This window comes from Callionymus lyra, chromosome 19, assembly GCF_982586985.1.
Source record: "Callionymus lyra chromosome 19, fCalLyr1.hap1.1, whole genome shotgun sequence".
NCBI classification, from domain to species: Eukaryota; Metazoa; Chordata; class Actinopteri; order Syngnathiformes; family Callionymidae; genus Callionymus; species Callionymus lyra.
Window position 1 is genome coordinate 11,139,603 of NC_141836.1, and position 16,586 is coordinate 11,156,188.

Here is a 16,586-nt window from a genome sequence, read left to right on the forward strand (position 1 = left end):
CCATCAAATAAATGATGTGATTTTTATTTTATATATACATCTGATATAAAAGCACTATATGGCATATTTCCTATATTTTACAATTTTAAATAAAATACATTAAATCCAAAACAAAAGTGTTAATATGCCATTAATTAAATGTATTAAAATGTAATTAAATGATATGATATAAAAGCACTATTTGGCATATTTCCTATATTAAATCCAAAAATAGTGTTATTACCCCATAAAATAATGTGTATAAAATGTCATTTTATATAGATTTTCTCATATAAATCTGATATAAAAGCTCTATATGGCATATTTACTATGTTATACAATTTTAAATAAAATGCATTAAATCCAAAAAGAAATGGTGTTTAAATGCCATAAATTAAATGTAATAATTGAAAGAATTTACTATTCTATATGATAAAAAAGCACTATATGGTAAATTTCCTATGTTTTACAATTTAAAATAAAAATACATCTAATCCAAAAAAAATTGTTAATATGCCATCAAATAAATGATGTGATTTTAATTTTATATATAAATCTGATAAAAAGCACTATATGGCATATTTCCTATATTTTACAATTTAAAATAAAATACATTCAATAAAAAAAGTTTTTACGCCATAAAATATATTATGTAATTTTAAATTGTATATACTTTTAATTAAATAAATATGAAATAAAAGCACTATATGCCGCATTTCCATATATTATAAAATAAAATGCATACAATTTTTACATACATTTAATTTAAAATGATGATATAAATAGGCCTAAAAAAGACAAATAAAGAGAAGAAAAGAGGAGAACAAATATTATAGTTATATCTAGAGTTGAACTAGTGATACAATTGTTGATCTAACACACGGATCAACAAAAATAAACCAAAACAACCCAATAAAACACAGTCAAGGTGCGGCACCTCACCCTTGTCTTTCTTCACCTCCTAAAAAAGGGATGAAAAAGGACAGAATTCCAGTCGAGTCCAGGGTCAAGTGTTGACCTACTTTCCCAAACCAAGGAGGTGGACTTCACGTTTTAACGTGATCGGAAATTATTAGTCGCCGCGCCGTCCTTTTTTGTGCGAGCGTCTCAAGTGAGGTCACTTAAGGTCGCCGGTAAAATGACGCCCCTTATTCACGCCGGTAATGGCCTGCTGTCGTCGCCATGGCAACCCCCCCCCCCCCCCCCCCTCCAAGACTCCTGCCAGGACTGCCGGCTCGGTGCTAGGACTCGGGATTTCGGGAACATGGTGGGAGAAGGAAATGAGGGAGGGAGGGAGGTCTCCGTCGCCGCTGGCGACCGACCAATCAGCTCGCCGGCCAATCACGGTCAATCAACCACACGGATGAAAGTGATGAAACACAAACTAATGAGCCCCCCCACCCCCCGTCGGAGAGAGTGTGTGTGTGTCAATTAAAGCTCATAGTCGAGGCTTTGTTACGAGGGTGTCGAGGAGAACCTAGACTGGGCTCTGACCTCCTTCTTTTGTGACCATCAGCAGGGAGTGTGTCGCCCGCCTCAGTCCACGTCTGTGTGGGTCCGAGCGGGACCAGATGTCATGTGACAACCTTGTTGTGCGTCGCTTCAGATATCGCTCGCTTGTTTTGTGTGTCGCGTGTGACGACTCGCACCAGCAAGACTTCAAGTTTGTCGAGATCTTCCAGAGTGACCCTTGTATCCTTAATATCACATCTTAGATCTTAGAAAGGTGTGGTTCGGGGGCCACATGTGGCCCTCTGGCTCCATCGATGCGGCCCGCACCAAAATAATACTTTAAATCTGACCATTTTTCCGATGGCTTTGTAACAAATTTATTACTAGTTCAACTCTACACATATCTTGTTAAAGATCTTTGTTTTAGGACAGTTTTTATTCCTTTTATTTGTTCCAGTATATACTTTTTTGAGTATTGTTTTGACTGTTTAAGCGCTTTGTGACCCTGGTCTAGAAAAGCGCTATATAAATAAATATTACTTACTCACTTACTTACTTTTATGGGGATTTGTTTTCACATTTTCTGTCGTGCCTTTTCATAATACTTTGTACATTAAATGTATATAAAATGAAATGCTACACAGTTTATTTTATGGCATAATAACCCTAATTTTTTTAATGATACAATAAGAAAAATATGCTTATAAATAATTCAAACAAATTAAATGTATACAATATGAAATATTACAAAATGTTTCTTTTAAGGCATAATAGTACTTAATGGTATTTTCTTTTTACTATTTATTTATGTTAAATGGTCAAATAAAATAAATCTGTGATGATTTCTGTCTTTAGATTAAATTAAATTAAATTTAAAAAAAATAGAATTCTATACAACCTTATTATTGAATGTCCTTTAATAATTTAACATTTTACTCATCTTTATTTTACCCTTCCTTCAGTCACAGTTTGTAATGTGGAACTTTCATCCCTTAGGAAAATTACTTTGAGAAATTCAGATGTTTTTTTGTTAAATTTCTTGCTCATATATGGAACTTTTTTGAGAAAAACCCCACAAAAAAACCCCCCAATGTAAAAAGCTAAAAAGCTGCTTTTAAAACGTAACTTAGTTTCTATTTGTCCATGATATGTTAAATAACAAATGATTATTTTGTTTTAAAACATCTTATTTAACAATATTTAAAAATATTATTCATTATTTTCCTTCAGATGTTTCTCTTAATGGGTTATTCTTTTTTTTAATTTGTCTTATTATTGTATTAGTTTATTGGTAAAAGTTGACTCAGCCCTCGAGCAAACGCTTGCTCCAGTTCGTCTATAATTGCTTTGATGCTTTATTTCAATGAACAATAAGCATCAGAAAGTTTCAGAAGAAAAAAAATATGGGGGGGAAGTTTCTGTGAAGACTGAGGTTCATTCATCACCGAACCATTGTCGGCTAGCCAGGGTCATGGGGCGCTGGGTCGGTTCCCAGGTTGATTATGAGAGAGACAGACATTCACGACTATGGACCAATGATTGCCACCAATTAACCTGAATAGCTGTTTTCAGACTCTGGGAGGGAACTGGAGAAACCAGAGCATGGGGCGGCGGGAATAATAAGCCTTTGTACTTTCTTTTTATTCAACTAAAAAGAGGGTAGAGAAAAATAAGTTTTATGTTTCTGCAAACTAAATTCTGGCATCAATTTCGGCAAGAAATCCAGGAGAAACTCTGGGTTAAATTTCTCCCCCTCCATTACATACGGTGTCAGAATTAAGTTGAGGTCCCTCGCGAGGTAATTTCCATAGAGGGCCACAGGTCGACATGAATATACATATCATGTGGGGGGGAGGGGGGGTCGTCGTGGTAACAGGAAATGGATGAGATGAAATCGTGGGTCAAGGTTGTGCTTTAAAAAAACAATATATCTGAGATGGACACTTTCATTGTCATGATTTATCTTCAAATATGTATTTCCTGTTGTAAATAATTCATTTAAAAATGTAGTTTAATGTTGGTTACATGTCGCACTTTCACAGACGTGTGGATTTTCCAAGTTAGATTGAAAAGACGCACTCGTGTAACTCACTTCAAATAAGCCTTTGAGCCTTTAACAGCTCATAAAATCGACAGGAGCCGTTCGTAGCAGGAGTCGGACACACTTTCTTTTCAGTGGTTCAGAGCCTCCTGTTCCGTCTCGATTGCTACACGGATCAATCTCCAGAAAATGTCTGAAAAAAACACCCACAAAAGGTCAAACTGTTTTTTATTTACAGGAAATCAGTCCATCTTCTCCTGCTCTTAGTGTGTTTCTATGAAGTGTCACCAAGATACTGGTATTTACTCGTAACGTTCACATGACACACATAAAGTTCATGTGACATTAATAAATGATTACAATGACACGCATAGTGATCACATTATTTAAATAAATGATAACATGAAACATCTTTTTCATACACTAAACAAAATGTTCACATGACATCAATAAATGATCACATGACTCGCATAATTTTCATACGCTCAAAAAAATGTTCACATGACATTAATAAATAATCACATGACTCGCATAATGTTGCTACGCTAAGCACAATGTTCACATGACATCAATAAATGATCACATGACTCAAATAATTTCCATAAGCTGAACAAAATGTTCACATGACATTAATAAATAATCACATGACTCACATAATGTTCTTACTATAAACAAAATGTTTTTATGGCATCAAACATGATCACATGACACACATAATAATCACATGACATGCATCATGTTCACATGATATATAAATACATTATGAAAGGACATGGATAAACGGGCACAACTTTTAATTGCACTTGAATTGACTACAGTTTAAGATATTTAAGTACAGTATAAAATACTCAACCATTACTTGAATTCTTCTATATTGTACATGTCAAACAAAAGTGTGTACATTTAAAAGTGTTGGATCGTTTAATAAAACATAATACTATTAAAAGATAAAAATGATGTAAGAAACATGTTTAACCCTTGTTTTATCTCCGGGCCAAAGTGACCCGATGGCCCAGAAACAAATGCGTTTGTGGTATCCCTTTTGTTATATCAGGGTCACACGGGTTAAAGGTTGAAACAAATACACTCAACTACATATTTTGTTCAACAAAAAAAAAACATCCCAGTGTATTTGATGTGGACAAAAGAAGCTGTTGTCAGTCGTTGCTACGATCCAAACAATTGTTTCCACTGACGAGCGTTTCTTTTCTCCTCGAAGACGAAGCCGTCAAGAGGTTCACGTCTCGAAGCGATAGCGTCGTGATACGTCTGCGTTCAACGCAAGCCAACAAATCTGACACCTCAAAAGCAGAAAAAATAAAAACCTTTTCTCCACGGCTCTGTTAAATCCTCCGTCCGGAGCGACTGGAAGAGACTAAATTAAAAAAAAGCGAGTCGACAACAACACAGTAGACGTGAAGTCGAGATAAGAGAATCGGCATCAACGGGGGTTTGATTTATGTATGCGAGTCCAACCCCTCCTCCCATCGTCGTCGTGGTGTCAGTGACGAATAAAAACTCCAGCTCCGGCTCTGGACCGTTTGTGATGAATACAAATAACGTTCCGAACCTGCGTCACCAGAGGACTTCAAAGTGATCTCCATAAAAAACGCTGCAGCGACATAATGATGGCTCAGCAAATGTGTTGCAGAAATGCTTTCACTTACAAACTGAACGATCATCGAAGGAAACTTTCTTCTGAACAATGTGGGGGAGTTTTTTTTTTTTTTGTTTTACGACGCATCAGGACACGCACCTTTAATGACAGGGTGTTTGCTAACTTTCTTCTTGTCTCTGTGATCCCAACCTGTAATCATTCCTGACTTCCTGCTGCTTTCTATTGAAACGCCGCTCGTCTCTTTTCTGTGTTCTTGCGATAAGTATCGGGTAGAAAACGTGAAAGAATTACGACCACTTGAGAGCAAACACAATGTGCTGGAACACAACCAGCATTACACTTAATTATAAAGAGTTTTCTACCTCTGAGACAAACGAACAAAGACAAAAACAATATTACAATCTATAAAATGTGTGTTTTTTTAAAGCTTCTAGTACAGTACAGTTGTTATCGTCCTAAAATGCAGTATATTATGTATGTATGTATGTATAGATATATCTATGTATGTATTCAGGAATCCAAATATTAGATATAGGTCAAGGCCATAATATTTTTCTTTTGAAAAAATGTAATTAATTAATTTTACTTTTCAAGTTGTATTTAATTAGTTATGATTCAATTCATAATCTATATTTGTTTTCATTCATTTTCTTATTTCTGTTGTATTTTTATTATAATTTATGTTGGTGGTAAACTTTGAAAACAGTAAACTTTTGTCATAAAAAAACGAAATATGTTGATATAATATGTTAATATGATAATATTTTGCCATGTTCTTAATTTATTTTTGTCGTTGTGTGTGTTTTAAAGGTTAAAACCTTCACTAATTCCAACTATGGCGGCTCTAAAAGTAAAAAACAACTGAAAACCTTCTTTTTAATAAGGCAAAATATGTTGAAAAATCATGTTATCATTCCTTTAATATCGCTTTAAGAAATTAAAGAAGTAGATTAAATCTCTTGGTTGCCAATTGTTTGCAGCCGTTGCATCGCAGCCTACTCCCATCATAGACTTGGAATTTAAGCCCTTGGCAGAGGAATGCGCTATCCAAGTGCTTTTTGTTGTTCCATACATTTTTGTATTTGTTCATCCTAATCCATCATTTATTTTTTATATATATTTTTTTAAGTTGAGTTGAGTTTATTTTTCATGAACAAAAGTATCAATAGTAGCACATATATCTGACATTGTAAATATTTCATTTTCTCTCTGTATTCCATCTCTTTGGTAACGTAATACAGTAAAAACATCTCTCTTCCATACGTCTACTGTTGCGTCTGATCCTACACATGCGTGGGATCAATATTGATTATCAGTGATTGACGACAAGTGATTTGATTTGAGTGATTCTCCAGATCATCCGAACTCACTCCGGCTCTGTATTTCTGACGAAGTGCAGCTGCTCCGCTGACATGCCGCTGGCAGCAGGATCTATATTTTCCTCTATATCTCCCCGCTGTTTTTCCACCACCACTCTTTTAAAAATAACCTTTTTTTTTCTTCCCCCTCCCTTTTTCTTTCTGGCCCTGCAGCCGAAGCAGATCGGAGATGATTTCTGTGGCCTGGTGCTGAACCAGCCCCTGGGGGGACTGCGGGTCATCGAGGGGAGCCCGCTCTACGAGGACCGGACCGAAGGCATGGGGGCCGTGGCGGCGTACACTTACGGGGAACACACCGTGGTGTTCGTGGGGACCCGGAGTGGACAGCTGAAGAAGGTAGGAAAAAGAAGGATGGATGGATCTAAAGTGGCTGCTTGTGGTTCTCTGAATGAGATCAGTAGGAAGGGAGTGGATTACAAGAGGTAAAGAGAGAGTTTCTGACACTGAGAGGAAAATGTAAGGTTCAAAGAAGGCTTCTGGGTTTATTTATTTTTTTTTAAAACTCTCCCTCGTAAGATGCATATAATGTAATCCAAGGCGCACAAAGGGAAAATCCGTTTGAAGGAAATAAGGCTTATTCTGTCTCCACTATTCTCTCCAGTTACCTGAACAAGATCAATTGCTCGATATCCATTTCCCTCTGTTTGTATTTCACTTTCTCGGTGATTCCCCCGAGCGAGGCGTCGTCGTCGGCTGCGACGTGTCGGGAGATGAAGCGCGAAACAAACACGCCGCTTTTTACCTAAACAGGACTCGACGGTTTGAGAGAATAAAACTCGTGACTGAGTTTCAATTAATACATCTCGTGAGTCGACAGTTCACTCTTAAAGTGGTCGTTGGTTTGAACCCAAATACTCGCATCTCGATGTTCTTATTTTTTAGTTGAAAACCAGTCTGTGGACTTCCTGTTTGAATATTTTTCAATCACATGACACATCAATACGTGTCACTACTTTACATATTATTTTAATTTATAGTTATTGTATGATCTCTTCACCTGTTAGCAAAATAATATGAGTCTGTATTTCAAGAATTTTATCGAGGAAATGTAGAAAATGGTACAACAGGTGTGTCTTGAGAATCTGACGATACAGTATATTGCGATAAATTGCAATACTGTAGGAAAACCGACATATTTTTAGTATTTCCCAAACAGTGCACCTCTTTGTAGTCGTTACCACTTTCATTTGTTACTAAAAATAAGTCCAAACGTCAGTTTTAATGGCTTCTGGAGTCAACTGTATCCTCTCGTCCTCAGTCATTGCCGGGAATCTCGCGGGATTTCATTGTTCCGGTCCACTGCGAAAAGTAAAAATATAGGAACCATAACAGAACAATAATTATAATTAAAAAAATCAAATCAAATCAAATGGTTTGAAAGCAACATTTTTAAAAGAAACGAATTGTATTTTTAATCGTTTACGTTTGAATCGATACAGTATTGTGAAAATAATACCGCGATATTTAAGTGTATAGATTATTTTTTTCTTACACCCCTTAATAGGATAAGTTACAGGTTTCTGGCTTTTCCATCTGGATCTAGGGCGTTGTTGAAGGTTGTTTCATTCACTTGTTGCCCCGTGTCAATTTGAAGCGGCCACAAATCGGAACGAAAACGCATTAAATCACATTATTAGGTTTAAGTTCTAGGGTTGATGTGTACTTATCTTTTAAAAAACTCTGGAATGCCACTGAGAAGTTAAAGCTCACACTAACAAGAAGGACCGACAGCCTCCTCTGGCGTCTCCGCAGACGCCGAGGACTCGTCTGGTCGAGGCGATGTCGTCCTCTCTTGCAAAACGCAGCGTGTAGTTGTCAGAAAAAAAATGTCCGACCGAGCAACGAAAACTGTGTGTTTTCTGTCCGTGTTGGAAGCTGCCTCGCTGGTCACATCCTCGCTGGTTCCTCTGCAGGAGCGTCTCTGCTGCTCCGGAGAGGTCGAGGCCAGAGTCTGAGCGGCTGTGTTGAGAAAAAACCAGCTTGAATACGAAAAGTCTGAAACACAAAAATCGATCCATTTACAAGCAGATCTCTTGTTCTACCAGGATGATACTTCGAGATACTTCTTGTTATCGTTGATACTGGGACAAGAAAGAAGATTATTTATGATGGTGGAGGCGAGCTTTACTGTGGTGTAAGTTATAAGTCATCAAACTGAGCTACGGCAGCCCTGGAGGGCCAAAACCAGAACACGTTTAAGGTAAAAGAAAACCACAACAAAAGGCTATCATACTGACTCAATAGGTTATTAATCCTTCAGTTTCGCATCAAGCCATTGAAGAAGTTTTAAAAAACTCTGGCCTAGGGGCCATATCTGGCCCGCTTAGTTATTTGATGTGGCCCGCAACATATATTGAAATTCTAGTTCTACTCTGAACTAGACCACCTATAAAAATGTTGAAGTATATGGTATATTGGTGCTTATTTTCCTTTTTTTATGCAAATGTTTTTGTTGCTTGGACATTAGTTAGTTTGGTTGGTCTAACTATTGATAGTTAGATAAATTGAGACTAACATACTTTTTGGACGCTTTAAGGGTTTCGGGTTTAATCCTACCAACAGTCATAACTGGAATACGATTGTGTCTATGGGTTTGTATTGCTAAGAATCTGATGAAATGATACGTATCACGATACAGGGATAAGGATACGATATATTGTGATACTGTAGTAACAAGGTTGTATAAGTAGTATTGTCGAGTACTTGACTCTGGTGTTGCAGAATTTACAGACCACATGACTCTTGATGAAGTAGTAACTGCTTTAATTTTTTTTTAAACCAAAATATGTCCAAACATCAGCTTTAAAAGCTGCTGGAGTCGACTGTATCCTCTCGTCCTCAGCCATCTCTAAACTTGTGGGATTTCCTAGCTCCTGTACCCGCGGCAGGAGTAACCATTGCTGCCATTTGAATATGTGCATGTTAATGGTCAACCCTTGTGTTATCTCTAGGTCAAGGTGACCTGAAGTCCCCCAAAAAATGCGTTTGTGGTATCCCTTGTGTTGTCTCTGGGTCAAGATAAACGACCTTCACCACTGTTTATGCATTTATGGAAACTAGGAAAGCCCTTGACCTTGACCCAAAAGCAACACAAAGGACCCTATGAAAACACTTGTTCTTCCAGTCCTTCTGGTCACCTTGACCCAGAGATAACACATGGGTTAATAAAAACACCCCATTGATTAAAATAGAAACAATAAAATACATATGATTGGAAAGATTACTTGTTGAATATCGATATTGTATCGTGGAATTAACTATTGCGGTAATTTCGTACCGCAGTTGTGTCGTTGTGTTATTGAGGAACACAATTATTGCTCCCGATTGTGATTTGGCGAACTGCGTCGCAGCCTACTCCCATCAGTGCGTGAATAAGTTACTTGGTTTAAAGCGGTTTGAGTGAGATAAGTCAGAACCGTTTAACATCTGAATTGAAGCCATTGGCAGACGAATGCTCTGTGCAAGTGCTTTTTGTAGTTTTTTTAGATTTGTATTTGGCAAAAAAAATCATCCCTCGGAATGAGGTGTTGAGGATAAATTAGGGGATTATTTCTGCCCTCTGTGTGTCCCCGGCTGGATTAAAAGAGTTTTAAAGAATCTATTATTACCCGTAACAAACAAATGGAAACATCTCCAAGTGTATTTGAATAACCAGGCGGGAGGTTAAGTTACCCACAGCAGGAGCGGAGATATAGATCTGAAAGAGAAGAAGGTCAGAAGCGTTCGCTTGAATGAATCGCTGTAGTCAGGTGAGTGGGATGTCGAGGAGCGGCACCGAAGATAGAACAACCGGCGTTTTCTCTGCCAACAACCCGGAGTCAACATCTGAAAAACGACGCCCGAACAATGGGCGCCGCCGCGACTCTACCTCTGGCGATCCCTCCCATCGATCGGTCCAGGGTCGCGGGTTCGGGTGTAAAAAAAAAACATCTCCCCCCACGTGAATGAATATTGAAGCTAGCAGCGGCGTGGGAGGAGGGGTGAGCGCGGCGATCTCCGAGAGGACTCGCACACCAGCGTCCATTTTTTTTTATTATATATATATTTTTTTAAAAGGCAATTAAAATTCATCGTTTCTGAAAAAAAAAAAAAAACGGAGATGATTGTGTGGAAGCTTTTTCCCGAGCTCGTCTTTTGCATTTTAATGGCGGCTGATGTGGATTAATGAGGCTGAAGTGCGGAAGATGATGTGTGAATGTCTGCTTCGCCGGAGTTGTAAATCATTTTTGCAACGCGAACAAATGTGCTCTGAACTGAGTGCAAATAATTGATCGGCTATTTTGCCTTAACGAGATAATCAAAATCATTAGCACTTCTCCACAGATGTCACTCCCTGTTCTTTCTTTTTTTTTTAAAGACCGAAAACTGACGGTGAGAATATATTAGTTTTACTGTGACGTTTATATTCACGCTGAAGAACAACCGTCCACTTGTTTTCTATTTATTCTCTTCTTTTCACATAATCAATATTTATGATCCTTCGCTTCTTTGAAACCTCCAGATGAAATTCTTCTGATGGAAAACTTAATTTTTTTCAATTATATTTGTATTATTAATTTCAACATATAACAAAACATTACCTCTTTTGTTTGCTTTAGAATTATTTTATTTTACTCAAATGAATTCAAGTATATTCAGGAAATGCTTAAACAAACATTATATTTAATATTGAAAAAAATATATAAAGCTTTGTTATAAAGTGTCATCTATTTTTTACATTTTATTTTTTACTTTTTGTCCTTTTTTCCTGGCTTGTCGGGCCCCTTACCGTTTATTATGAGGCCCCTAACCAATCAGGAAGTATGATTTTGTTCTTGTCTTTTCATTCTTCAAGGCTCAATTTCTCAATTATCGCCATTTTCTTTTTTGCGCCTTCGATAAACAAACAGTTTTACTCTTACTGTTGACATCCATTAGTATTTGTCCCTTATCTTATCTTAAACACTGGCAACTTCAACAGACGCCAACATTAAGGTTAATCTTCACTTTGAGACAACCATCCGCTGGGCCACATAAAATGACTCGGTGGGTCGGATTTGGCCCTCGGGCCACTTAAACACTAATCATAATATAGGTCTAGCAAACAGCGATACACCTAAATATCGCAATATTCTTCTTCCCGATATCGTATCGATATACAACGGCATACTATTAAAGTTTACCTGCAGTTAAACTATTTAAAAAAAAGATAAACTAGTTATGGTTGTTCACAAACATTCACAATGTATCACAAAATATAGGGTTAAGTATCGATCGAAAAGTTTCGATCCCGGAGCTTATACCGTTGCTGTCACTTAAATACCCGTTTTTTAACAATACTTTTAACCTGATGTTCGCTGCCTTGTAACTTATTCGTATTTCTTCAGTAAAATCCATACATTATCAAGTTTTAAAACTTGCCACCGAAAGCTGAGGCATGTTACGATGCTTCGGTAGAACTGAAGTTTAATACCCAGCCCTACCAAGATATGGCATCGTTTACCGTAGTATCGCGATACAATTGGTCAACGATACTTGCCGATACTAGCCCCTAATAGGAACATCATTTCGTTTTGAGCCAACAATTAACTTGGCGACAAATTGGCGACATTATCAATTTCCGAAAGCTTAAGCATGTTACGATGCTTCTGTACTAACGAAGATATTCGGTCGGTGCTGCAAAAGAACCGAAGTATAATACCCAGCCCTACCAATAAATAATATCGTCGAGCGTTGTATAGTATTGTATCGCAATACTTGCCAATACTAACCCCTAATAGGAACATCATTAAAATTTGATCCAACCATTACATTTTGGACAAATTGGCGGCATTATCAAGTTTTGAAAGCAGAAGTATGTTTCGATTCTTTGGTACCAACGAAGATATTCGGCCGGTGCCGCAAAAGAACCAAAGTTTACCAGCCCTACCAATATATGCCATCGTTGTCCGTTGTATCGCGATACCTATTGTAGCGCAATACTTTCCAATATTAACCCTTAATAGGGACATCATTTAAATTTGATCCAACCATTACATTAGCGACAAATTGGCGGCATTGCTTCGGTACTAACGAAGCTTTTCGGTTGGTGCTGAAAAAAGTTTAAGTTCCAGCCCTACCAATATATGCTATCGTTGACTGTCTCTTTGACAGGTATCACGATACAATAGGTACAATAGGTATAGCGATACAATGGTCAACGATATTATTTATTGGTAGGGCTGGAAATTAATCTTTGGTTCTTTTGCGGCACCGACCGAATATCTTCGTTAGTACCGAAGCATCGTAACATGCTTAAGCTTTCGGAAATTGATAATGCCGCCAATTTGTCGCCAATTTAATGGTTGGCTCAACGGTCAACGACCTATTGTATCGAAATACTTGCCAGTACTAACCCCTAATGGGAATATTTATCATTTAATTTTGAGCCAACCATTAAATTGGCGACAAGTTTATAAAGTTATAATTTAATCATTTTATTCTCGTAATAGGGAAAGTAACTTGATGACAGATGGTGTTGCTAATCATTCTTAAAATAAACTAAAAACTGACCAATTTAAATGAAAAAATAACGATGTGTTGATCGAGCGAAATCATTTCTCATTAAGAGTTTTGCTCTTAATTGGTATTTTGGCAGCAAAAAAAAAACAAGCGAAATCCAGTCGTCTTCTGTTCTGGTCACAACGATCTGGACTTCCTGGAAAACGTCTGCTCGGGCTTCCAGGCCTTGTTTATGTTTTATTGCGACTCTTCACCCATAATCAAATCAGTCATTTGTAACAGAGAGCGATCTGTCCGGCAGATATCAGAGGACGGTCGTGACCTTTTACTTATCAAATTCATCCGAACGAGCACACAAGGAGGTTCAGCGTTCAAACTCGATTAATGTCATTGAGGACATTAATCACTTAGGCTGCATTTTTCATGTTTAGCATCGCCGCCATTAATCACCGCAGAAACGTCTGTCATCGGGGGGGCCGGGGAAAGAAAGTTTTGACGTCTTTTTTTTTCTCGTCGGAGTAGCGTCGGCGACGACCTGCGCTTTGGCGAAGCGAAAAAAAAAAGTCAATCTTCAGAAGCCGAACTCGTGACGCCGACTGTCAAGACAGATGCCGGAGCTTCCTGTAGGAACCGTTGGTTGTGATTAATGCCGCGGGTCCGTTTCCAGCTGCACACTGTGTGGATCTTGTGTACATGAGTGTTACCAGATGTAGACACGATTGGCAATAATTTATGTGCATCTCTGAGCAGAAGAACCTGCTTCACGATGCAGTGAGTCGTCGTACTTTGGTCTTTACGCAGGAAGATACTTTTTGCTGGAGTTCTGGACACGCTCGCTGGCTTGTTTAATTGTGTGTGGACGAGATAAAAACTCTATTTATCATTTAATAAGTATTTAAATTTCCTTGGATTAAGATTGACAAATGTCGAAATTAGGTGTATAATGAGCAGAAAATGCTGGTTTTGAAATGACTGTCACTTTTAACAAGCAAAACACAAGTGAAATATATTAAATTCTACTAAAAATTGTGTAAAAAGGTAGAAAATATCTGGTTATAACATGACTTTGCTTCAATTGTGTCGTTGAACAGACCAAAAATTTTTTTTTTATACTTAATATAAGTAGAAAATAGAAGAAAATACCCTGGTTTTAAGATGCCATGAGTTCAAATGTAATGTTAAACAGCATAAAATATAGTAAATAAGGGTAGAAAATATAAAAATATATAAGGTTTTAAGAAGCCACTACTTAAACTGTAATTTATATCAACCCAAGAATAAATGAAATACCTTAAATGAAAGTAAAATAGAGTAGAATTGCTTAAATTTTAACCTTCAAAAGCCACAAAATAAGTGAAATATACTAAATGTAAGTAACAAATCTTGTTTCAAGATCCAATTACCTAAAGTGTAACTTTTAATAGCCCAAGAATAAGCCAAATATACTTAATATAAATAGAAAAGGGTAGAAAATATCTGGTTTTAACATGGCTTTGCTTAAATTGTATCGTTTAACAGATAAAAAACAAGTAGAAAATGGATGAAAATACCCTGGTTTTTAATTAAAATGTTACATTAAACAGCGTAAATAAACTAAATATGGGTAGAAATATATGAATATAAAAGGTTTTAAAAAGCAAATACTTAAAATGTAACTTTTATAACACAAGAATAAGTGAACTATAAGTAAAAATAGATGATTTTGCTTAAAGTGTAACTTAAAACTCCAAGAATAAGTGAAACGTGCTACATATAAGTAGAGAATAGAAGAAGAGATACAGGTTTTATGATAACATTGCTTGAATTGTAACTTTCAACTGCCACAAAATAAGTGGAATACAATAAATATAAGTAGAAAAAAGATGCCATTACTTTAAATGTAACAAGAACAGCTCCCAAATAAATCCGAAAAATAAATATAAAAAGCTAAATGTGGGCATAAAATAGCATAAAATATCTCTGTTAATATTTTGAAAACCCTTAAAATCTACCCAATACAAGAATATAAGGTTTTAATATGAGATTATGTAAGACTGTACCTTCTAACTGAAAATATACTAAATATAAATAAATAATAACTGGTCTTAAGATAACTTTTCTCCACTCCAATCTAAATTATTAATTTGTTCTGATAAAAATAACGCGTGAGATAATGCTCAGAAAATAAAGTATAAAAATATTTCACAGTAAAATTGATGAAATAAACAGATCCTGACAAAAGGAATGGAAATAAAATGTGCTTGTTGTCTCCTCTGCACTGGTTCTTTGACCTATATACGAGACCGACCTCGTCCCATTCCATCCATTAAAGTCCAGTTAGGAGCACCAGTCAAAACAACAGTGCCGGACGCGTAGAAAAATCAAAAAGGGTTGACCTGGACGAGCGGGGCCCCCGACATCTACACGACGTCCACGTTTGAAAATACATCAACCTTCAATAAAGCAGATTGTTTAAAGGACAAACGGCAGATTAATTCCAGCCCCAGGACTCCGCAGCATCCAAAAAACGGCTGGTTATGGTGGTTTTTTATTGTTAGTGTTTTTCCACTGAGCCCAGCAGCAGGCTGGGAGTCTATTTGGGACTCGGGCCCAGTCGGCCCCTAACAACATAATCGCATCAGCTCTGACTGTCAACACACAGAGCCTGATGTCTCTCTGGAAGCTCCTCAGTGAAACCTGCCTGGATCACCAGTCTGCCTCTTCAATGGCGGCTTTTATTTCCAAAAAAAATGTTACGTGTTTATATTCACAGAAGGGAACATATTTCCTTTCCTTCCGGGCATCTGCTGCTTCTTCGTCTAATGGCCGTGGAAATCGGCGCGTCGAGATTTGACTCGCCGCAGATAATCCATCACCATCTCGGTTCAGGCGTCTTTATTCGTGGGTTTGTTGTTTTTTGTTTTTGCTCAGAGTCTTCTTTTTTTATTTTGTCAACGCGGGGGAATCGATCCCGGCTCGTCAGGAACGATTTGTCGCAGCCGCCCTGACAGAGTTGAGATATCTCCGGGGGTCCTTGAACTCACCTGGAACTTCATCTCGATCCGTCTCGGCTCTCGGTTGAAGAGGCGTCGCGAGGAAATGTATGAACCCCCAAACTTGTGATCTGAAGCACCTTCAGTTCTTCAGGGGCCACGTTTTATAACGCACCTGGGGAAAGCGAGGCCCGGGGGCCACATATGGCCCTTCGACTGTGTTAATGTGGCCCTTATGAGATTAAAGATAATGTAGAAACTTACAATTCTTATTTTAATTATTTATTGCTAGTTTCATTCTAAAAACTTTTTTTTCAATGTAATTATCTCCCCTTAAAAAATACCCAAGTATATATATAAGTATAATGTATAAGAAACGTTTGGAAAAAAGTGACTTTATATTGGATTTTAAATATATGTTTATATAAAATACTATTAAATCATAATTTAACCAAATGAGGCTTAGATTAGATTTAAACAATTTCCCGAAGGAGACCTACTGAGGGATCAATAAAGTGTTACCTTACCTTACCTTAGATTTATTATTTTATTAATAGTATTGTAAATATACTAAAATTACTTTATTTCTTCTTTTAATCTGATATAAAATAACTTTTTTTTCCCCCAGAATATTGTTTTTTTTATTCACTTAAATATATTTGAGG

At 37.1% G+C, this 16,586-nt stretch overlaps 1 protein-coding gene across 1 annotated transcript in view; it reads left to right on the forward strand.

Annotated features, from left to right (window-relative positions):
* The window catches only part of plxna3 (plexin A3), a 158,848-nt gene that overhangs the window by 38,676 nt on the left and 103,586 nt on the right, over positions 1-16,586 (forward strand). The window contains exon 6 of the mRNA XM_087781248.1: positions 6,623-6,805. Within this exon, the coding sequence (XP_087637374.1) occupies positions 6,623-6,805 (183 nt within the window). The remainder of the gene's footprint in view (positions 1-6,622; positions 6,806-16,586) is intronic.